The sequence below is a fragment of the Melampsora larici-populina genome (genome assembly GCF_000204055.1).
Source record: "Melampsora larici-populina 98AG31 unplaced genomic scaffold MELLAscaffold_22, whole genome shotgun sequence".
Taxonomy (NCBI): Eukaryota; Fungi; Basidiomycota; class Pucciniomycetes; order Pucciniales; family Melampsoraceae; genus Melampsora; species Melampsora laricis-populina.
Window position 1 is genome coordinate 760,784 of NW_006768786.1, and position 23,380 is coordinate 784,163.

The window sequence follows — 23,380 nt, forward strand, 5'->3', positions numbered from 1 at the left end:
GCATTATGTTTCATCCATTTTTCACACTTCATCTGTCTTGCATTACTGTGTGATGGCAGAATCATGTCTTTCTAGATGTGCCCCCCTCTTCACCAAGCTGGGAAGACTGTTTTGTAATGCTGTTATTGAGGCGAGTATCAAAGTTCTTATGTTGGCATTTTAACTTGGATGCTGTATATGAAATTTGAGAGAAGCTGCCTCAGAATGTGCAGACAACATTCAAGGCAAAAATTGGTTGCATTTCAAAAGGCCAGAAGTTAGGCCTCTGTTGTAACTTCATTGGCTGTACCACCCAATATTAATCACCAAGGAAAGCAGGAAAAGTCCAAACAACACTTGAGATGACATAATGCTTGGAGTCCTCCCACCACTAATCAATGATTAGTTGTAAATCCCTCTTCAAGGGCATGGACACAGCCGCGCAAGAGGGACTTTGTTAAGTAAGTTACAACTCCCGAGTGATGCAGAGCCCTTGAGTTTCACTTGTGCTGTGGTACCCATGAATCTATACATGAGACTTGAGTGCAGCAGGCTTGACTATCAATGGAATGCAATGTGGGTGACTATTTTGATTCAGCAAGTGTGGTCTCAAATGTAACTTGATCATTGTTGATCAATTGATTCCCTCAATATCACTTTGGGTCTCATGTGTGTCACCATGAGCAAGGTACAGTATGCTGATTTAAGCTTTTGTGTTGATGATTGTCCAGAGCTTTTGCTTTATAGACATCAAAAATTTACAAAATTGCTAGCTACACAGACACGAATTGGTTTGAACTCTTTGTGCCAGAGGAGAATGGGAGTGAGGATGAGCTGGGTTTGTAGAGCATTCAGCTGGGTCAGGAGGAAGGTGTTTGGTGGAGGTTGAAGTGATGTGACTTTAGTGCTTACAATGAGGAGGGTGATGATGTGTTGTGGAAGCAAAACTTCATCTTCACGCGATTCCAAGATTTGAAGGTGTTCATTGATTGTCGACGTGTTGTTTTGTTAATGAGCCGAGATTTGATTCCCGTAACGAGGGAGATGGATTCAAACTGACCGATTACGATTCACGATGATTTACTCTTTGTCGAAGTTTACCTTCCTCATCACTTTCGCTTCGTCTATTGTGCTTTTACTCGTTCTCCGATCCTTCAATGACACCCTTTACGCTCTTGATATATCGAACTTCGCTGGACCAAGTGTTTCCTTATCAGGCAATACCGCCGGTGGTGCACGTGGACATGGAGCTGGAAGTTGTCGAATGGCCTGGATGAACCCTTCTTACATTCCGATCGATGGGTTCAAGTCTAGGCTCAATGGAAAGTATCAAGCTTACCTTTACCGAGAACAAGGCTGGGACACCGAGACTGATCAGGTAGGAATTCATCTTTCCGTTCATCTTCGGTTCGTACGATCCAATGAACTGTTGATCGATCGTTTTTCCACCTTTTGGCTGTGGCTTTTCGATTGAATCTGCATCTCAGCCAAGTGGTTCCCCGGTACTCTTCATTCCCGGAAACGCTGGATCATTTCGACAAGTTAGATCCATCGCAGCAGCCACGGCAAGTCTTTACTATAAGGAAAAACTTGTGACGGATCCATCAAGCTTTCGGCATTCTACACCTCATCACCCTGGACTGGATTTCTTCACCTTAGATTACAATGAAGATCTTACAGCTTTCCATGGAGAAACATTATTGGAACAAGCCGAATTTGCTAACGATGTTATCAGTCACATTCTCAATATCTATGCCAGCTCTCGCCGGGGAAGTTCACTTCCTAATCCTACTTCAGTCCTCATCCTTGCACATTCGATGGGTGGAATCGTTGCTCGAAAGATGCTACTTATGCCCAATCACATCAACGGCACGATCAACACTATCATATCACTCAGTACGCCCCATACAATCCCACCTATCACACTAGACCGAGGACTAGAAACCGTGTACGAAGATATCAACAAGCTTTGGCGTGAGGCATATCTGGGGACGAGCCGAATCAGTCATCTGCAGGATTTAGTTATGGCCTCAATATCTGGAAGCACTTCCGATACTACTGTCTCGCCTGACTCCAGCTCACTCCTCACCCTATCACCGACACTTCACGGTCTGACGGTTTATACTACCTCAATGCCGGAAGTTTGGACGCCTACTGACCACCGAGCAATTCTGTGGTGTGATCAACTCCGGATGGTCATTGCCAAAGCTTTGTTATTCATCACCGACCCACGATCTCCGTCTCAAGTCAAGCCTAAAGAGGAGAGAGCTGAGATCTTGAAATCTTATTTCGCCAATGGTCGCGGATTACGTATGGCCAGTGATGATATAGTTGAAAGACCACTGAGCTCATACTCCAACGCTGCCTCCTATAAAGTTCATCCGCCCCTGTCAAGGTTGAAACTCAGTTCTGAAGATTTGAACCAACGCCAGCCATTCGGTCATGTTATACCTTTGAAGCAGAAGGTTGATTCCGAATCATCCTCTACTTCATTCACCCTACTTACCAATCTCCCACTTAGCGTTAGGTTGAAGGTCGTCGGGTGTCATGGCAATTTTGGGCGTGATGCAACAAATTTATGTACATCTCTCACCACTCGCTATTCAACGATGCTGCCATCCTCTCACACCAAACTGCGCCCTGCCTCAATTCCTGGTCCCGATGACGAAATAGACCCTCATGAAATATTCAACTTCATCGAGATCCCATCTTCAGACATCTCATCATACGATTTCTTCGTCGTCATTACATCTAACGCGCACAAGAGCCTCGCAAAATCTAGTGAACCAGACTTCCTACTCTGCGAGTTTTCTTCCAATGATGCGATCAGAATTTTTGATCATCCTTTGTGGAGATTATCGTTCTGGGGCCTTGACTTTGAAAACTTTTCCACGACAAATTCGACCCTAGTTTCGGATATATACTTATCAGGGATGGATAGCTCATTATTAGCTTTCAAGATCCACGTCACATATCCCTCAACGTGTTTAGAGAACGGTTCATTTGCACCTCTGATGAGACAACAGACTCCGATCTTGCATGAGTCCAAGTTCCATCCTAACATCCAATCCGCCCTTCTCTATACCCATTTTTCAACTGCCTACTCATCTATCCCCAAATTGTCAACCGATGATGTGTTTCAATCAGGAAGCGGAATGCGATTGACGTTCTGGATGGATCCTTTTGCATGCGGCAAAAGTCGGCAAGATGAGACGATGAAGATAAGGATCAAAATCGACTGGTATGAGAGTGCAAGGAAGATCATTGTGTTATATCGAACTGCATTGGTTGCTATCCCGCTAGGGATTGTGTCAGCTTCGTTTGCAATCCAAATACAACGGTACCGTCACTCAGGAGTATTCCCTTCACTGGGAGTTGCCTTATCGGTTCTTTCAGAGAAGTATCTCTCGGGTTTCTTAGTCGCACTGATCGGCGTACAATTTGTTCAATCCGCAATCCTACGTGCTTCGTGGGCTAGGCAAACAAGACCAGGGGCAGACGAAGATCGACCTTCTCACGTAGCTCTTGCGATCACTTCTACCTGGATATCAGGATTACTTTTAGGTGACCATCATCCAGAGTTTGCATTGTTGGATGGTTTGATGTTTGTGATTGGACTGGGATGGACTTGTATTGTCTATATCTTGTTACATACAATATGTACACTCTTGACTAAATTGATGATCGCTATCTTGGGAGTATCTAATCGTCAAGGCGCCAGAAATCTATCTGGGTACGTCTTTTTCGTATTTAAAACTCTTTGCTCTGCTGGATATGTGTGCATCAGTGAATGGCAAGGCTGAATTGAGGGTTGTGTCATTTTTTTTACCTTTGCCTCACCTCAGTTACCATCAGGTCCCGGTACCAAGCTCACCATCAAGGGTTTCGATTCAAACCATAGTCACCGCCACTTTGGTCCTCTTCACCACCTTTATGGCACCATACCAGTTTGCATTCCTTGTCATATCACTTGTACATCTCTTTCAGACCTTATGGTCATTAGGCGTAGCCAAAACTAACGAAGTAAGATTTTATAAATGATAATATCCTGCACCAGATATTGACTTATCACTTTGCAAAACAGATACGTCAAATTCGATCAATTGAGTCTTGGAATAAGTTTCATTATTATTTTACTACTTTGTTTTTAATGATTTGTTTAGTACCAGGAAATGTGATGGTGATCACAGTTTGGGTTAAAAACTTATCAATAGGTTGGTATAAACCATTCTCTTCAGATCGAAAGATTTACTTTGTGATTGGATATCTTCTTTGGTTTCATCGGACTTGGAGCTCTAGTGGAAGTTTGGGCATGCTACCTAGATCAAAGAAGAGGTTCGTTGTTCTCTTTATTTTTGACGCCCTGCACGAGTCTCAGAATACTTGACAAGACGAATAGCATACTGATCCAGTGTTGGGTTTGAACCGTAGTTTGTTGTTGAAGTTCGCTATGTGGCTGTCACTTGGGACAGGCCTGTTTAGCATTCTCTATGGTATTCGATATACCTTTCAAATATTTGACCTCCTCAACCTTGTTTTTCTGTGCTTGGCCTTGTCACACTACACGGGAGTATCCAACAAGTTGACATAAGCAAAACGTTTTCCTGGCGTCATATCTCTCTTCAAGGTCCTTGTTGCATTGCATCGCTTGGTTTTTTTAATTTTAAATGCATTGTGTTTTCCTTTTCAGAAGTGGTGTAACAATAATAAAAGTCTAGATTTGCTATGATCATTCATGAAATATTGAAACCTGAATAGTATCTTCTCGTGAAAAAATCTTCCAATAAATCATAAAAATGCGTAATCGATGAACATAGTGAAGTAATGAAAAAAGGTCCACACAAATCCATACAGCACGGCGGGAGAGAATACTGTATACACAAACAGGTGTTCAGAAAAAGCTGTACCAATGAGACAAATGATAAATAGGTAGATGGAGTGATAAGCGGACAAATGAACCCTAGTCATCTGCGCTTGTAATGAGTAACCTTGCTTCTGTTCATAGGTTCTAAGTGATGTGAACCCAAGTGAGATACAGATAGGACCTGCGAAATTGGAAAGAAAGGTGAGGATGGTCACAATCGGCAATGAATAAGAAGTGATACCGTTGTAGGCATTTGAAAGGTCGACCCTGGCAGTGGTACCAGGTTTGGGAATGTAACAGGTCAATATGAGGTGGGCTACGTGGCTTGATAGTCGAAAAACATGGCGCGGGGAACTCACGTTGCAAGGGAATTTGATCCACCAAATGCAAAGAATGTACATTTGGTAAAGGCTAATTGGACCCATGCCAAAACAAGGGCTTCGTACCGTATCACATCAGTGTCCGAGCTTTCGAGAGCTGTAGATGTCTGGGGGTGGGATTGGCTGAGAATCTTATGATTTGGCCATCCAATTTGTGACGGAATGATCAAGTCGGGTACAAAGAACGCTAGCCATAACGGGAAATAATTAACAGGCCTAGTCATTGATCGAAAAAAGACGAGATAGGCTAGGCGAAAGACGCGATGTGATTGACGCCTTGATGAGCCCAAAAATGCCATGATTATGCTGAGGAGAAGTAAAATATAAATCGCTCGAAAGTGATCGTGTGATGCCAGATCCATATTGGTCCCGAAAACGTTGAAGTATGGATGATCACTTGGAAGTAGTGTTAAGCATCCGGCAAGGCTTACCGCCATGTAGGCTAAGCAATTTTCAACACCCTCAATATCGTAAGGTCTTAAGCGCATCAATAATATCACAAACCCGGTAGAGTCTAATATATGCAACGCCCATGGTGAGCTCCGTAAGAGGTGAGACATGCTATGATTGGGTGTCGCCTTTTGACCTACATTCCAGATGATAAAGATGTTTGTCAGATGCCTTGTACCTAAATAATTGCATCAATCTGTGATATCGAGACACGCTATGTACCATTATGCGACCAGCCTCGTAGGATACGAATGATCGCACTTGCAGCGACGTAGCTAATCCTCTTGGGAATCGTATCCATTCTGGTTTGCTTGGTAGGAGTAGGCCATATGGCCAAGACAAGGAGTAATGTCGATCCTAGGAAGAACCAAGCCTCGTGCTCTTCTTCAATAAAACTACTAGAAAAAAGTGAAGCCAATTGACTAAAGGCGACAAGCCTGATGAAAGCTCCAGATTGGCCAAGAAAGCTTGGAGAATTTTTCAAGGAGCCGATGATAAAGCATGAAGATACTGTCAGTAGGATCAATAGACCAGTCACCATCTCGTAGAAATTATGACCTGAAAATTGTTCAAGAAGCCTTCCTTGGGCTTGTCGAAGAAACTAATCACACAGGAAGTAACATGTCCATATCAGAACGGATATGTTGCTTCAATTGGCCTTGGATTTACGGACCGATCTGATTTGATGAACATTCATCGCAGACAATATACGCTCGAGTTCGGGAAGTGTCGCATCTTGCTTGGTGATAGGTAACATGTTGTACACAGAGTTGATGTTTGTGGATAAAGCTAATATTTTGGCCAGCTGTATCGCATTATGACGAAGAACCCTTTCGACGAGAAGCGTAGTAGTCGTGACATTAGACGAAGATGAAAAGGTGGCCTCGAAAACAGATTCGATTGCTACCCCAATGCTTGCTGGTGGTATTCCACCTTGGAAGAGTACTGATAAGGTGGGTACGATATCCATTTGCTGCACTCGCTCTGGTTTGATCTTCTCTGCATCATCCAATCGCGGTAAGTTGAAAGAAGGTGAAGCAAATAATAACCCCTATCATATGCCCGTGTTCAATCCTCACCCGTCTTACGCGTACGAAAGTTACGGTAATGTACGAACCGCAGAAACTTCACCGTCTGAAGAGCCACCGTGATTACCAGCATCTGTCATTCCATGGTCACCCGCAACGACCAGTACAGTCCTGAGTCCTGTCTTAACGAAGTCGTTTGAGATTTTAGCATAGAGGCGCGAGATGACGTTGTCGAGTTGATTCTGCTTGGGTCCCATGAGCGGGCTGATGATGTAGATAGGCCAGTCAGTCAATTGATCAGACCGTGGATCGGATGTGCCAGAAAGATATCAGACTTACGAGCGTGCACCACCCAAATGCCCTACGTGGTCGAGGCCAAGGTAATGAAGCATCAAGACGTCCCAATCCACCTTGGAATTGTCTGATAGTGCATCATCAAGATGCCTAGTGACATTGTAGTCAACAATTTCAGTGTCCTGTCTCGATGTACCGTCAGTTTGAATTCTTAAAGATCAGGAGTTGAAGCGAGCTGGAGCTGACCGTTACATAGAAACTCGATACGCCATCATGGTCTTCAAACCAATCTGTGGGAAACAAACGGAGCCACGTATCATCTCCAAAGAACAATGCTCTTCTTTTGCCACGCGTTTGAGTTCGATTGTTTTCTGAATGCGATTGTGGTCCAAAGATCACTTGACGGACCCAAGTATCAGTATGTGCTAGTAAAGCTCCTCCATTGGATGAATCATCGATGTTCCAAACCGCATCAATGAACTGCGGATTTACTCCTAGAGCATGAACGACATCAGCTGTAGGCCATGATTGGCAAGCCTATCAAAAGACATTAGCTAACCTGAGGTCATAGCTTTCAATCTCGGCAGAGTGACTGTTGGCGACTGTGCATTGGCGGTAAATGGAATTCCCTTCCCTTCCCGTACCAATCTTTGGTGACCAAAACCAACGAGAGATTTTTTGTAAGGACTTTGAAGTGCTTCAATACACTTCTATTGGAATGACAACAGAGAGGTTGAAGAAACTAGACTTGCTTTTGAGTGAAGTTCATTTTGGATTCATCGCTGAACATAAAATCACTGTCGAGGATAAGACGATATAAACAACATCATCCAGTTGGTTATATAGATAGCTCTGGATACCCACGTTCGCAGAGCATCGATCAGTACGAACACCAACCGATCAAACCCCGGGCTGCTATGCGTACCATCCTTGTTGTGTAAGGGAATGCCATAGCCTTCGGCAGGTTTGTTGAGAGGAAAAAAACCCTTGGCAAAAAGAAGTGCACCTAGAATCTGCGCGATGAATATCAGGGCATAGATGGAGTTGCCAGGAAGGTTTTGCACGCGCGAAACAGTCATTGGGGTCTATGTAGGTGTGAATTTCCGCTAAGCTTGCCTTCTCGATCAAAGATGAGCAAAAAAAGACCCCCGAAACGGTTCAAGCTCGCGTGGTGCTTCATGAGTCAACCCGGCCCTGAGTACGGAAGACCCCGCTCCTACATGCGGGTCAATTTTATGCCAAGGTTGTGGACTTGAGTTTGAACTGCATTGATGATATTGTGGGTATGATCACCAATGGCAACAAGAATGTATCATCAGTATGATTTTTCCAATGTGGCATTTTAAATGGGCTGCAGAGGGTTAAAGCTCAAGGTCTTTGTTCTAAAGTTCTAAATGAAACCTAGTAGAAAGACATTGGCTTCAGTTTAGATTTAGTTTAGAACTAAAGATGAGAATGAAGTTGTGAGGTATCTTCGGGGAGGTGACGTGACGTTTATGATGGGCTATAAGGGCAGAAAGATTTTTTAAATTATTTGTAGATTGTCTCTAGCCTATAAGATTCGCGGTATATAGTCATATGCAAGGCGGAGTTTAGTAAATTTCCTCATCACAGAAACTGGGAGCCACCATCAACGGAGATCATTCGAGTCATGTCCGAAAAACAAACAGCTTTCTGCGAAGTAATGACGGTTGATGTTGAGATGACCAAAAAGTATCATTAATACTCATCGAAGCTGGATACATATCCAATACCCAATGACAATCAAGCAGCAATTGCGGCGACAAAAATCTCTATACGTGGTCTCCGAGGAACCATGGTAGGCTGCAGGCATCGACACACTGCTCACGTCAAATGAAATCTTATAAGCGGGCTCACAAACAAATACTGTTCGACTTATACATATGAGCAGACGCAGGATCCCGAGACGTGTGGAAAATATTCAAAGCGTGTATTTCACATAGACAGCGTCAACGCAGCAAGTCACTCATAGTGGCGTGGAGATCATACCGGTACATGGTGAAAGGACATTAAAATGCACGGACATGACACAAATAACCAAGGTGAATCTACTTTTTCATGGAGAAATTTTCATTAACTACATTCATCTCAACAAACTACAATTAGATCCAAACCGTGAACTCTGAAACAAGAATAACAATTAAGATAAGCGATTTTCAAGGAACCAGAGAATCGGGATTGCAGTAATAGTAGACTAATTTCGACTCACATTGAATGCCGGATTCCAAATTGAGCCAAGACACAAGGACAACTAGAGCTTGTCGTAGTAGGTGTCGAGAGGGGGGATCTCGAGCTTGAGACCCTTACGTTTCCTGATGTCTTGAACAAGGGTTTCGAGCTTGCTACCTTTCTCGAGAGGAGTTCCAGGCATGGTTTGCCAGTGATCGAACACCTGATAAAACGGATGGGAAATATCAGCTATGAGCTGATGGCAGCTATACAGATATACATACGAGTTGAGGGAAAGCTTGTCCTGAAGTAGCTTGACGGAGCTCAGCGTTGAAACCGAAGGATTCGGAGACAGGGAGGTAAGCCTATTGACATGCGATCTATCAGTAAATGAACAACCCGATGTGAGCAGTTGAACGGTTCAAACCTTGACGGTGTACATGGGTGTACCGATTCTCTGTTCCTCGGAGAAAACGTGACCACGCTTCTTGTTCAACACGGAGTAGATACCACCAAGAGCAGTTTCAGGTGCTTGCATTTCGACCATGTAGACAGGCTCTTGTAGACCAGGGTTGGCAAGCAGAGCAGCCGCGTAAATGACACGTCGACATGTGGGGATGATCTGACCACCACCTCGATGGATGGCATCGGTGTGGAGGGTAACATCGAGACTACACGAAGTAAGAACGTCAACATAATGAGCCCAAAGACAATAAATAAGACGTGCTTACACGTTGTATCGGGTTCCTCGCATGGACTCCTCAGCGCAAGGTCCTTCTTTGGCAGCCCATTGGAATGCAGCGACACAAGAATCCTTGATTTCACTGAGGTATTGAACTCCCTTGGTGGTATCGACCAAGAAGTTGGGGCCTCCACCGTCAGGGGCAAAGGCCCAAATCTTACGGGCATCAGTGACATCCCATCCGAACTCGTCAGCCAAAAGCCTAGCTCGGAGCTTGAAATCGTCACGGGGGGCAACTTTGCCCTCTTCAACAGCTCGACAAAGCTCTTCCGTGATCGGTTCGGCCTTCACATACAGTCGGTTGTGCTTGTTTTGCGATTTGGACAACGCGACCATTGAAGACTCGGCTTGGACTGTCTCACGGTATCCGACGACAGGGTCGGAGATCTTGAGAGGAACTTGAGCGTGGTCGTCTTGCAAATCCTTCAAGCAAATTTCGAGATGCAATTCACCGGCTCCAGCAACAATGTGTTCACCGGTATCGGCGATCCAAGCTTGAACACAAGGATCGGACTTGGAAAGACGCTTGAGACCTTCTACCAACTTGGGAAGATCGTTGGCGTTCTTACATTCAACGGCGACTTGCACAACGGGTGAAACTGAGAATTTCATGACCTACAAATGTACATTTCGATCAGTGGGATGTGTGAGATTGATACGGAGATCTATATGAAAGAACTCGCCTTCATGTTGTGGGCAGTCTCAGAAGTAGTAAGAGTACCGGACTTAAGCAAGAATTGATCCACACCGACAAGACCAATAATGTTACCAGCGGGACAATCCTCAATAGCCTCAACTCGGCCTCCCATCATGAGGACGGTTCGTTGGATAGATTTGATGAAAAGGTCTTCCTTCTTTCCAGGAGTGTAGTTAGGACCTTGGATACGGACCTTAGGTCCGGCTTTGACGGTTCCGGAGAAGACTCGACCGAAAGCGTAGAATCGACCCTTGTCGGTGGTAGGAACCATCTTGGACACGTACAACATCAGAGGTGCGTTGGGGTCACAGTCTCGGATACCGATGGCGGACTCGTCGTCCATAGGACCCTCGTACAAGGTTTCGACTCGGTATCGTTGAGCAGTGATAGGGGAGGGAAGGTTGATACAGATCATCTCCAAAAGAGAGTCTCCAGCGGGCAAGAATTTACGCATGATGATCTTTAAGAGAGCTTTGCCCTCTTGATCTTTTTCTTCAGAAGTAAGTTTAACCTCTAATTTCTCCATCATTGCCAAAGCGGTATCCTTCTTGAAGTTCATGACAGAGTCGAAAATCTGATATTCATCATGCAACGGATCCAGTCATAAGCCACTTCAGTCAATTGGTACAAGTAGAGCGAAGAATTGAATAGAGTACCAACCTTGAAGATAGGGTCAAGAACAAACATGTTGAAGGCTCTCTCCAAAGGTTTGCCATCAGCGTCAACGTTGGTTTTGACCCACTTCTTGGTCTTTGGGTTGAAAAAGCTGTCACCCCAAAGTCGGGCCATCATTTTTTCAGCGTCAACACCAAACTTTTTCGAGTAACGCTTGGCAAATTGACGAAGCGAGAAAGCCCATCCGTGTAGACCGGAACCGAAAGCAACTGTTCCCTTTTCAGGGTAGACTTGAACATCGCCCAAAACCTTGTCGTTGTAGGTTGCGATGATGACGTTGACACTCTCGACCGTTCGACAGAAAGACTGGTATAAATCTTCTTTTGATACTTGAAGTTCGAGAAGAGCACGATCGACCTTGTTGATGATGACAATCGGTTTGATACGCTCGGTCAAAGCTTGACGAAGGACAGTTTCAGTCTGGACACAGACTCCCTCGACACAATCGACCACGACAAGAGCTCCATCAGTGACACGGAGAGCAGCGGTGACTTCGGAAGAGAAATCGACGTGTCCAGGTGAATCGATCAAGTTGATCAAGAATTCGGTACCTGAAGAGATGTTTGAGATTAGCAAGAATTTGACTCGTCACAGCTAAAGAATGATTTACCATCGGTAGTTTGCTTGATGTCAGCCAAGTCTTCCTTCTCGAGCTCAAAGAACATGGAAATAGCAGTCGACTTGATTGTGATACCACGCTCTTGCTCATCGGCTCGGGTGTCAGTAGCACGAGCTTCACCGGCACGAGAGCTGGCAATGATACCGGCCTTAGACAATAGAGAATCCGTCAAGGTGGATTTACCGTGATCGACGTGAGCGATAACTGGAAGGATGTAGCATGTTTGAGGCTCTCAGAATCTACGGCATCTCAAAGGGCAGGTGTAAAGGGAAACTAACCAGACATGTTACGGACGCTGAAAACGAAAGATCACGCGATCAGGATTGATTCAATCTGACTTGGAGCAATTCAAAATGACGACTTACTTGGCCCGCTTGTCCATAAGCCCACGGACTTGGTCGACAGTGAAATTGACCATGGTGGTAAGAAGCTAATGGAAAGAGATTGAGATGGACTTTAGTATCACAGTTAGTCAAGGGTGTATGCTGGAAAAGGAGCAGGCATTCGGGGTTGCGAGCGGCCAACCCTGTCAAAAACAGAGTGGTGCCAGACCGATTCCGCTTGTCTAAGGGATACGGGGTAGAATGATATGAAAGATATCGAGTGGCTCACTTTGGTTTTGTTTTGGGGGAAGAAAGGTTAAGGAGAAACAGCCAAGGAAGAAAAGCTGCTTGTGAAGAGTTCGAGGTAAAGAGACGGTGGGGGCGGCTGGGTGGAAAGTGAATCAAGTTTTTTCAAATTCTGACCCGAGATCGCAGTTCGTACAGTTTCAAGAACCAATTCAACCCTAACCCTAAATCGTAAACCAACCAATACTTCACAATACTGCCATTTTGAAATTTTTAGGTGGCCCTACAGCGTTTTCACATCTTGCATTGAAGTTGCATTGCAACGCTGCGAAAAAGACCTCTGAAGAAGGAGCCCAACAGTCGTTGTTTGGTGACAAAGCAGCTTTTTTTGCTTTCACAGTTCACTTGACTCTACCAGGCGTTTGTCAAAATATGTTGCAAGTCCATGTGATCAATCATTCAACCTGGTCAAAAAAATGTGGCTCTCGCGCATTTCCCTCAAGCATCTGAGTGTTAGGCTCGAAAACCCTAGGTGACCTACAGACGAATACCTTCCTCGAGAATCTCCTGATTGGCTTTATATCTGTGTCTGCGAACCAAGTTTTCGAGCCGTCAGATGAGATCATGGCATAGCCATATTTTCTCTTGTGACGTTCAGACTGTGATGAGGGTACTGTGAAAAACAGTTCCTTCAAACCCGTGGAACTCGGACTCGCACTTTGTTTGTATCAGAGGCTCGTTGATGTTGGTAGATGAGGCAGGAGGTCCTTAGGTAAATATGTCATGGGTTGATCAATGACCAAGTAGTGAGTGTGTCATCGGCCAACACCTCGCCTCTCGTCAGTCAAGATCATCTTACTTACTCTGTGAAGCTGTGTATTCGTCTCAAGCTCGAGCCAAGTTGAATTGACATAATAAACTAAAATTCCGGCCAAGTTGAAGGTCTCGATAGACTTTCAGATCGAGTCGAGCCTACATGATATAACAAGGTCTGAGGCTGCTTTCTTCCATGAGGGTGATGGGAAAGAGTCGTACGGTCGGCTTGAAATGCAGGCTCTCTCATTGAGTGAGCGTTTGATTGACGAGATGAGATGAGCTCAAACACGTTAAGGCGAGTCAAGAGATGAACACTTTATAATTTGCGAGTGTGTATCAGCGATCCTACGTTACCAACTCTCAGCAACTGGTGCTACCAAGCTCTCGCACCTTGACATTGAGACCAACATATAAGAGACCTCAGTTCCGACTGTGATTGAAAATTGCCAACATCTGTGATATATATTCTTCATCCCTTGACGTCTTGCGCCCAGCTTAACTGACCGCATACGTTATCCAAGAACTTGACCAACTCTAACTTTACATTCACCACTGGACACTTTGTATATTCTTTTGTTCATATAGACACTGTTATATTTCATTATTTTATTAGAGACTGCTTACCCTCCTGAAGATAGGAAGTACAATAGCATAGCTCTTTGATTTTACCTTTCAATTATCGCCAAGATATATATTCCTTTCTCTCACACAACCGATTCTTAGTATGCGTCTCCACGCGGCTCATATTCTCCTGGCCGTTGCGCCAGCTATCTATGCTACTAATCACCCTCGCGAGAATTCACAATCTAGCCCTCAAACCGGCTATCATAGTATCGTAGGCCGAAGTCAGCTCATCACTGACTCTAGTGGGGGCCCCGGCAATAGTTCATCACTAGACGCGACCCCGTCCAATCCATCACTTGGCTCAACTTCCAATCTCTACAGCTCATCAAGCCCGTCCAATATCTCACTTGGCTCAACTCCCAATCTCTACAGCTCATCTAGCCCTTCCAATCTCTCACTTGGCTCAACTCCCGATGTCTATAGCTCATCAAGCCCTTCGAACACAAGCGGAACCACCACTCCAAGTCTTAAGAAGACTTCAAAAGTTACCGCAGCTGTTTCCAAAAGTTGGGAGCAGATGCTTGAGCATGCTCTCAATGCTACGCTGGCTACGCTTCCTGGTCTCGAAGGTGTTGCTGATGAGATTCAGAAATTAGTTTCTGCCCAAATGAACTCCTTGGAAAACCAAACTGCCATTCCAGGTGAGATTCTCTTCTATCAATTATCATAGTCTGACCTCTATATATATATATGCAATCCAAAGGCTGAGCCCACCACTTCTTTTGGGAAACTTTTAGACTTGCAAAATGCTGGAGACAGTATCAATAAAACTTCGGGCGTGTCAATTGGCGGCTCTGCCAGTGCCAACGTTACTCAGAACGTCTCTGGTGAGGGTGAAATGCAGGGACGATATGCCAATGGAACTCGGTGCGAAGGTAAATACGAATCAATCTTGAAAGAAGACACCGATTATCTGGGAGAACAGCAAACTGACCTTGAGTTTTGATTGATAGCCCAAGCCTATGTCACTCTCAGTGCGACTTCACTCACCACTCTCTCAGGCCTTTTTGTAGCAATGAGAACGCTTGAAGAGAGCGTCAGCAAGGACGCCACTGAAAAGACCACGAAATTGGTTGAAAAGATCAAAGGCTGCATTTCTTACTCTATGTTGTCGGTCATCAAGATAGTCGCTACGCCTGAAGTGACCAAATGTAAAGTTGCACCTGCACAAACAGTCTTTAGCTCTCGCATCGAATCCAATATGACCTTGATTGCAGAAATGATTGCAGAGCTCAAACAAAACAACGACGGTGATAGTTCGTTGACAGTCAACAACACTCTCAGTGCAAATACTAGCTCTACGGTACAAGCAAACTTGACCAAGACAACTCGTAAACCATGTAGATCAAGTCGTCACCTTCAAGGAGGCAAGAGCGGTTTGTTAGGCACTTCAGCAAGAAATGGTAATTCGCTATTAAATGCAAGCGCAGGGGAAGCCCAATACATCTCACCATTAAATTCAACAGGGGAAGCCCAATACATCTCACCATCAAATTCAACAGGGGAAGCACAATACTTCCAAAACCCGGGAAGCTTACCATCAAATTCAAGCACAGGGGAAGCACAATACATCCAAGGCACGGGAAGTTCGCCACCAAGTACAAGCACAGGTCAAGCGCAATACATCCAAGGCTCTGATGGACCTTTACCTGTGCTACAGAAGAGGGATGCAAATACCATGACAAGTGTTGGTCCTGCTTTGTATAGGAGTGGTCCGACGGGTAGTGGTCCTAGCAACACGTCAAGTGTTGGTACTGCTTTGTATAGGGGTGCTTCAACGGGTAGTGATCCTAGCAGCACGACAAGTGTTGGTCCTGCTTTATATAGGAGTGCTCCGACGGGTAGTGATCCTAGCAACATTTCAAGCGTTGGTCCTGCTTTGTATAGGAGTGGTCCGGCTGGTAATGGTCATAGCAGTGCTAATGCCACGCTTTCGGGTGGATACAATTCGGCATTCAATGTTTCATCGTGGAGCGACGATGACGACGAGAACTGTGACCCTACCTTACCACCTCTCGACGAGGAGGAACCACCCAAGAAAGATTCAACCCATCATAAGAAGAAGAAACAGGCCATCAAAGAAGTCGAGGTAGGAGTTTTTTCTTTTTCCTTGAATGAATTAGCAAATCCGATTTCAAAGTTGACAAGTCAGATCAATAAACAAAGCTAATTCACAAAATTTCCATTTCTCATGAAACTTTAGAAATGCTATAATGCAACCATTCCTGCTGTGACTGGTGTGATAAACTCTAACCCAAAGGAAGGAATTTCTGGAATACACTTGGGAAAATCTTCCCAATCCAAGATCAAGGTCAATGTGGCGTCCTATGTAACCATCAACTCACCTACAATCTACAACTTCATCACTCAGGTCAATGGTGGTTCAGGTGCACGCACTGATGATGACGATATCACTCCTCCAAAGAACACCCCTTATCCAGGTGCTCCAACCTCTCCAGGTGGAGGTGGTGCCAGCTATCCCGGCGGAAGTTCTGGTGGCAGCAATTATCCTGGTGGAGGATCAGGAAGTGGGGGCGACTATCCAGGTGGAGGTTCCAGCTACCCTGGCGGAAGTTCTGGTGGTGGTGGTGGTGGTGGCACTTATCCTGACGGAGGATCAGGAAATGGAGGTAATTATCCAGGTGGTGGTAGCAGCTACCCCGGCGGAAGTTCTGGTGGTAGCAGTTATCCTGACGGAGGATCAGGAGGAAACACAAGTGACAACGGAGCAAGCTATCCTGGTGGAGGTAGCTGTGGAGGAAGCATGGCTGGAAATGAAGGTGGCTACCCAAGCTCAAGTGGAAACATGACTGACACTGGGAGTGGCTACCCAAGCTCAGGAGGTTCCTCTCCATGTAGTGGGCCCTCAAGTCCTTCTGGCAGTCCTTCTGGGTATCCTTCTGGAGGTCCTTCTGGAGGTCCCTCTGACAGTCCTTCCGGCTATCCTTCTGGCGGTCCTTCTGGAGGTCCTTCTGATAGTCCTTCCGGATATCCTTCTGGCGGTCCTTCTGGAGGTCCTTCTGGCAGTCCTTCCGGTTATCCTTCTGGAGGTCCTTCTGGCGGTCCTTCTGGCAGTCCTTCCGGTTATCCTTCTGGAGGTCCTTCTGGAAGTCCTTCTGACAGTCCTTCCGGTTATCCTTCTGGAGGACCTTCTGGAAGTCCTTCTGGAAGTCCTTCTGACAGTCCTTCCGGATATCCTTCTGGAGGTCCTTCCAGTCCCTCTGGTAGTCCATCTGGAGGTGGCCAATGTGTTTGCGGACCCGACAAAGACACACATTTAAGGATCAGAAGTTTAGAAGCTCAAGTGGCCTCAGTTCACAGAATGATGAGAAAGAGAGGATTGACTGAACTTTGAGAAGATTTGTACATTCATTTCCCATCACCAAAATGATAAATCTGATCAAAATTTGATGTAGAGACTGAACACAAGATCAAACTTTACCCTGGGGGTCATTGATTGGTTTGCTTGAACTTCATTGTATTAGGTCTTGGACAATTCTAGATTATGATTCTTAGATGACTTTTGTTGTATATAGATCTCAACTGCTTGCATGATTTCTGATTGTGAGTTATGTTTGAGATTAAGTACACTCATTTATTGATGTGATTTTTGAGAATGCTTGTGATGTCTTAAGTCTTGATTGTGTTCAATTGAAATTGAAAACATCAAGGTCTCTTATCCAAGTTCAACATGAAGAAATGACAAATGTTTTATGTGGCTTGAAACATTGGTGATGAATAAAATAAAGACTCGTAGAGAGAAAATCAAAATGAGTTTGAAACAAGAGCTAACAAAAGCCTTTGTTTGATTCTCTTTGCAAATTGTCACCAAAATGTTATCAAATACTTACAAATCAGACTTCAGTCCCTCAATGCTTCAACAGCTGTTATTCAAACTGGTTGAGTCCGCATGTTAAAATTCTTTGCCCTTTGATTGCTTCCGTTGAGGATCCAATTGAACAGAATTTGTGTACAAAGTCCGATTTGATGCTAGTTGATGACGTGATGATTTAACATTTTACTTGCGTATAAATAGAGTTGACAACTTCTAACATAAAAACCTAAATACTCTTGCGCCTTGAAACAGTTGAAACCTACTTTGGAAGGAACTTGTTTACAAAACCAATCGAACTCGAAATCGAAGGATACAAAACCATTCGAAACCATTCGAAACTTGAACCTAATCCTTTGAATCGTTCTTGGTCATTAAAGATAAAGAAAGGACTATCAAGATGTCAATGAATTTAAAGAAATCTAATAATCCGATCGATTTATATTTCCATGCTTTATTCACTCGACCTATGCTTACTAAATCGATCACTGCTGCACTTCTAGGGTAGGTTTACACTTTCTTTAACTCGTTGCTAGTACATGAACTGCTTAGACTTTGTTTTGGTTTGAAAATTTGATTCATGGTCTCGACTTCTTTCTCTTGATTAGTTATTATCAAGAAATCTTAGCACGAAAACTTGCTGGTCTTAATCGACCTTCGAAATCGTCTCATCCGCAATTAAATTATCTTCAATCTTTAGGGTTCAATATCGATGCACTCAAACTGGCAGGATTTGGTAAGTAGCCCACCAAATCGAAAAGTTAATCCTATCATTTACATTCACTAACTATTGCTTTTGAACTTTCGCAGGCGGTCTTGTTGCCGCACCTTCGACCCATATACTTCAGGTGATGCTATATGCCATACTGGCGAAACTCGAAGGTAGAAATAGTACGGTTTCGAAGGCGAGACAATCACCATCTTTTGTTTCCAAGTTTGGTCTTTTATTGGGTTCGATCCTCTTTGTTAGCCCGATTCAAAATACTAGTTGAGTATCCCGATTCTCATTCTTCTCGACCTATCAGAATCAGTTTATTGATCCTTGTTTCATGTTTTCACAGTCTATATCATCTCGATGGCTATCTTAAATGGCGCAAGATCAGTCAAAGAGATCAAAGCAGCTTGGAAGCGAGGTTTTCCAAAACTCACTCAAGTATGTCACTCTAAATCCTTTAATTTCTGATCACCACCAAAAAAAAAACGTTCAAGTATCTAATGAAAAAATTGATTTTTTCCAATAAATTAGCTCAACTTGCTCGTTGCTCCAATCTCAGGTATCTTTGCTGCTCGTTTCCTTCGTCCTCGTGGTACATTTGCTTTTTTCACTTTACTTCAATTCTCTCTTGCACTCTATTTCAATCAATTATCTAAAAAACTTAGACTTAAAGCTAAAGGTCCTCGAACACCTCGATCTGACTAAAGACCAAAGTTCAAAACTCCGAGGGGAAAAATGTCTTGATTACTATATACTACTCAGCATCGGACTTGTGTAATCAGTCAAAAGAAAATCACGGTCTTGGATAAGTGATGTCTTTGCTTGGTTTTATGTTTGCTTGGATTGTGGATCAAACCTTCATGGAGGTGTTCTATTTCTCGAATCTTTTTTTTCTCATTCAATATCAAGTTGAATACTTTTTTTTTCGGTATTTATTCTTTAAATTCCGATTTGGTAGTGTTTTTGGTTTCTTTTTGATTGTTTTATCACTCATTAATTGGTTTAAAAATCTTGGATATAACAGAGTATGATTGAAATTGAATTTTATTTTTCTTTTGCATTTTGTTACTCTTGTTAACTCATATTGAAAGATGAGTTGATGAGTAAGATTGGAAAACCATATATTTGTGAATCTTGAGAAATTTCGAGTAGGTCTTTTCTATTGCTGAAAACACTCGGGATCGAGTTTTGAAAAAGGATCAAACATCAATGCACTTAGCTGAACCATTTGATTGAGCTCATACAAGAAAAAAAAACAGATTTTGACTTGGAGAAAAAGGTTTTCTTTGAATGTGGTTCTGTTGCACGTTCAACTTTGGGTTGGTCTGAGGTGGGTAATATTAGGTGGTGGTCATCCACGAATTTTTGTGTTTCTCATGATTGCGGTTGGTTCCCTCCGCTAAAGCTAAAGCCAGCATGGCGAGGTTACTATGGTTTTATGCTCAAGACTTGGTGTGGGTCTTGGAACTCATGATTGGTACTTTCTTCAATATTTCGTAACTCTTTACTCGTACAATCCAAAAAAAAATGGAAAAAGAGATGAAAGTAAATGACAATAAGCATTTGCAATCCACAATTCTTCAAAATGAAAAAAAATGATCAAAAAACCAATCGAAAATATAATCAATGTCAATGAGAAAGACAAGTGAAGAAGTCCAAAAGAGTTAGATTGTAAAGAAATATTACAACAACAAAAAAAAATTAAACAAGCGAATTTTAAACAACAGAAATGCAAATGTGTCAATAGAGTTCGAGATAAGAAGAAAAAATAAATAGCCATACAAGATTACAAAAAATAAAGAAGAAGAAAAGGAGAATAATGATAATGTTTTTCATCGTTTAATAAATTGATCTAATTGATTTAAAAAATAAATGATGGCTTGCATTCTTTTAATTGATCTTCTACTCATGGCTAATTCAGTAGGTTCTTCTTGTTTACGATGACCGGAAAATAATCTATGAACCCAACCAGCTTGAAAGAAATCTTGATCGATGTCTGATGATGATGATGATGATGATAGATGTGTAGAATTAGTTCTTTTGATTGAACCAAAGCTAGATTCTTGAATTAATTCGATTTCTTCTACTTCAGATTCTGGTATAGATTGTTTTAACCGATCTCGATTGGTTGAAATGGCTCCTAATCTCCAAAGGAATTCTAACTTTGATCTTCTTCCATATCTCATTCGATTTGAATAAGTTTGATTCGAAGTGAATCTAAACCCAATCTGAGGTTCTTCAATGCTGATTGGCTTAAACTTGATCAAATCATCATCATTCTTTGTTTTAATGAACGTATTGTTTATGGAAAGGTCTTCGTTATCCAATAAACGTGACATGGGAATGATCAAATGTGATTTGATAACTTCATCAAACCTTACAGAATGGTGTTCTTCTTTCATGATTTGATTTATCAACTCTTTCATACCTGTGGGTGTAAAAAAACAATTTCCATCTAAAGGCAAAATCCAACGTGCATCCTTTTGATCTCTACCATGTTGTAAAGCAAAATTTCTACCACCATTCTGAGAAGAAGAAAAAGAAGACTTATTAACATTTCAATTCGAACTGGTGCATAATTCGTGCAAAAATGTTGGTTGTGACTTACGTTATTCATAGCATACAAATTCTTTTCATGATACATTGAATCTAATGACCTCAATCGATTAATAGCTAATTTTCTCTTCTCTTCAATTTCATTGAATTCATCTTGTAATCCAAATGAATAATCTTTTGATTGGTTTTGATCCAACGTCTTAATTTCATTGACAATATCAATTTGTTTTGAATCAAACTTTTCTAAATCGTTTTGAATTCTTAATTCTCTTTTTGAATATTCTTCAATTTCAAATGGTATAACTAAAACTTGACTTTTGGAAATTCCTTGGTTGATTAAAAGATTATAAACTGTTTCAAATTGGGTTTGATTGGCTATTCGATTCAAGATGTAAAACTTTTTGACTTTTAATGAGTTTAATGTTGGTTTTTTGTATCTACGAGAGTAATGATGTTGATGTTGATAATGTTGTTGTTTAGGATAAGTTAACTCTTGAAAATCATTTTCATTCTCAATGATAAATTTCAAGTTGTTGAGTGTTTGGTTAGAAGAATGTCGAGGTGGTAAATCGTTTCCAATGATCCTATAAATCAACAAGCTATCTCTTTCAACATTTTGTAAACTTTGCCCATATCCTATCTTGAAATTTTTCAAGTTGAATAAGTTTGATTTGATTTGAATCTTGAAATATATTAAATTGATCATCACAATGAAACTGATCATAAAAAACCAAAATAAATTCCAAAACGATTTATGAACCTTTTGACGAGATTTAGAAAGATTGAACTTATGAAGTTGAAATGATTCATTTAAGCCTAATTTCGTTGTTTTCTTTCTTTTGAAATCTAAAGGGATCAAACTTGATGATGTTGATGATTTAGAAGAGTTTGATAAGATTCGTTTATAAGGTAAATAATTCTTGAAAAGCTTTTCCTCATCGATCTCAGCATACAGCTGCGAATGATGATGATAGGAAGAAAAGGTTTGGAAAGCGGTAGAGAAAGAAGAAGTGCTACAGGCTGAAGATGAAAGAATTGAACTGTAGATCACTGAGCTGTCTGAATGAGTAGGTGAAGAGAGTGATCCGGATGGACTGAAAGGTGGGGTAGTGAGTGAAGGACTGATGATGGAAGTTTCGGAATCTGAGCCAAAGTCAATTGTGATTGCTGTAGAATTTGTCGTAGAAGAACATAGGCTATGCGTTGGAGAATGTTGGTTTGGTAAACCTTGCCAGGTCGAGATTGATGCTGCAGTTGATGCTGAAGGTAAGGCTGATGTTGAAGTTGAACTTGAAATGAGTTGAGAAGTGTCCCGAGCCCGTGTTGAATTAGAATTTGCTGAAGAATTCGATAAGAATGAAGTTTGATTGCGAGACGAGACATCTTGACGACGTGGATTTTGAGAGGAAATATTTCCATCAAAAAGATCTAAAGAGGTTTGGACAAAGACCATCAGATTATCAAGATAGAATGTCAGGGAAGATTACACGAGGATCTCAAAAAAAGTGGAAGGTGTGAGTTACCTTCTCGATCAAATGAGACTGCCATGCTTGAATTAAGAAATAATGGGTAAGGGAATCTTGAATCCAAGTTGAAATGGAAATGTTACAATATATATTCAAATAAATGAGGAATTATGAAAGAGGTGAGCAATTTCAAAAGGAGCTCTTCAAGTATGAAGAACAAGATCCTATAGGAAAAAAGTAAGACGAAAACAAGTATGCGAAGTCTGTAGGTGAAGAGGAAGCGATTAACGAAAGTGATAGATCTTTGACTGATCAAAGAAGATTTCGGAATTGTGGTTCGTTGAGATTCTTCTTGAATTTGGAAAAGTCAGATTGTTTGAAAGATAAATGAGCTGTTTGTTTGGTGAAGTAAGACTTCAATGATGTTAATGAGTGAATCTGATGATGGTGAGTTTGTAAAGATTGAGTGACTGTGAAGTATTCTTGATGAAGTCAATTGAACAAATGTAAGTAAACACTTCAAAAAGAGCACAGATTGATACTAAGTTAATGTTGAGAGAAGAGATGCATAAGCTGACGATTTTGATGTTGATTAAAATTTAAATTGTCCTTTCAAGTTTTTAATCATCGATATTTTCAAGAGTAGATAGCGATAGAGCTAGAAGTTGACTTGATTGTCAATGCTGAAGAGGGACAATTTTTGAGCATCACTATTTGGCTTTGAACCGGTCAAACTGTTCTGCTCACAGCCAAGTAAATGAATTGCAACCGGTGAAGTTCAAGTGCCAGGTTAGACTAAGTAAATCTTTTAAAATAAGTTAAGATAATCGTTGGTATGTTGAATGTGTCGTGCTAGTCATCGAGCTCAGCTGATTAATAGAATT

At 42.3% G+C, this 23,380-nt stretch overlaps 7 protein-coding genes across 7 annotated transcripts; 3 read left to right on the forward strand and 4 right to left on the reverse strand.

The window, feature by feature from the left end:
* Positions 1-1,054: 1,054 nt before the first annotated feature.
* Positions 1,055-4,570, forward strand: MELLADRAFT_87688 (uncharacterized protein; the record flags this gene model as incomplete). Its single annotated transcript, XM_007410783.1, has 5 exons — positions 1,055-1,357; positions 1,467-3,712; positions 3,825-4,002; positions 4,064-4,314; positions 4,411-4,570. The coding sequence occupies 5 exons, from the start codon at positions 1,055-1,057 to the stop codon at positions 4,568-4,570; spliced, it is 3,138 nt and encodes a 1,045-aa protein (XP_007410845.1).
* Positions 4,571-4,767: 197 nt separating this feature from the next.
* MELLADRAFT_87689 (uncharacterized protein) lies at positions 4,768-8,074 on the reverse strand (the record flags this gene model as incomplete). The annotated part of the gene is made up of 10 exons (XM_007410869.1): positions 4,768-5,110; positions 5,203-5,809; positions 5,896-6,052; positions 6,185-6,274; positions 6,347-6,724; positions 6,791-6,965; positions 7,041-7,177; positions 7,242-7,510; positions 7,555-7,643; positions 7,860-8,074. The coding sequence occupies 10 exons, from the start codon at positions 8,072-8,074 to the stop codon at positions 4,768-4,770; spliced, it is 2,460 nt and encodes an 819-aa protein (XP_007410931.1).
* An 852-nt stretch (positions 8,075-8,926) lies between these two features.
* MELLADRAFT_74948 (uncharacterized protein) lies at positions 8,927-12,616 on the reverse strand (the record flags this gene model as incomplete). Its single annotated transcript, XM_007410868.1, has 11 exons — positions 8,927-9,138; positions 9,226-9,408; positions 9,470-9,550; positions 9,613-9,856; positions 9,917-10,526; positions 10,607-11,198; positions 11,285-11,850; positions 11,910-12,122; positions 12,197-12,213; positions 12,284-12,348; positions 12,531-12,616. 9 exons carry the CDS (start codon positions 12,334-12,336, stop codon positions 9,268-9,270), a joined length of 2,517 nt encoding a protein of 838 aa, XP_007410930.1.
* Positions 12,617-14,027: 1,411 nt separating this feature from the next.
* Positions 14,028-17,429, forward strand: MELLADRAFT_63842 (uncharacterized protein; the record flags this gene model as incomplete). Its single annotated transcript, XM_007410784.1, has 5 exons — positions 14,028-14,568; positions 14,665-14,802; positions 14,929-16,016; positions 16,131-16,845; positions 17,413-17,429. 5 exons carry the CDS (start codon positions 14,028-14,030, stop codon positions 17,427-17,429), a joined length of 2,499 nt encoding a protein of 832 aa, XP_007410846.1.
* Positions 17,430-18,009: 580 nt separating this feature from the next.
* Positions 18,010-19,533, forward strand: MELLADRAFT_72064 (uncharacterized protein; the record flags this gene model as incomplete). The annotated part of the gene is made up of 5 exons (XM_007410785.1): positions 18,010-18,263; positions 18,368-18,495; positions 18,570-18,746; positions 18,821-18,912; positions 19,006-19,533. The coding sequence occupies 5 exons, from the start codon at positions 18,160-18,162 to the stop codon at positions 19,177-19,179; spliced, it is 675 nt and encodes a 224-aa protein (XP_007410847.1).
* Positions 19,534-20,306: 773 nt separating this feature from the next.
* On the reverse strand, positions 20,307-21,118 carry MELLADRAFT_87693 (uncharacterized protein; the record flags this gene model as incomplete). Its single annotated transcript, XM_007410867.1, has 2 exons — positions 20,307-20,999; positions 21,083-21,118. 2 exons carry the CDS (start codon positions 21,116-21,118, stop codon positions 20,307-20,309), a joined length of 729 nt encoding a protein of 242 aa, XP_007410929.1.
* A 959-nt stretch (positions 21,119-22,077) lies between these two features.
* Positions 22,078-22,413, reverse strand: MELLADRAFT_87694 (uncharacterized protein; the record flags this gene model as incomplete). The annotated part of the gene is made up of 1 exon (XM_007410866.1): positions 22,078-22,413. The coding sequence occupies one exon, from the start codon at positions 22,411-22,413 to the stop codon at positions 22,078-22,080; it is 336 nt and encodes a 111-aa protein (XP_007410928.1).
* Positions 22,414-23,380: the final 967 nt, after the last annotated feature.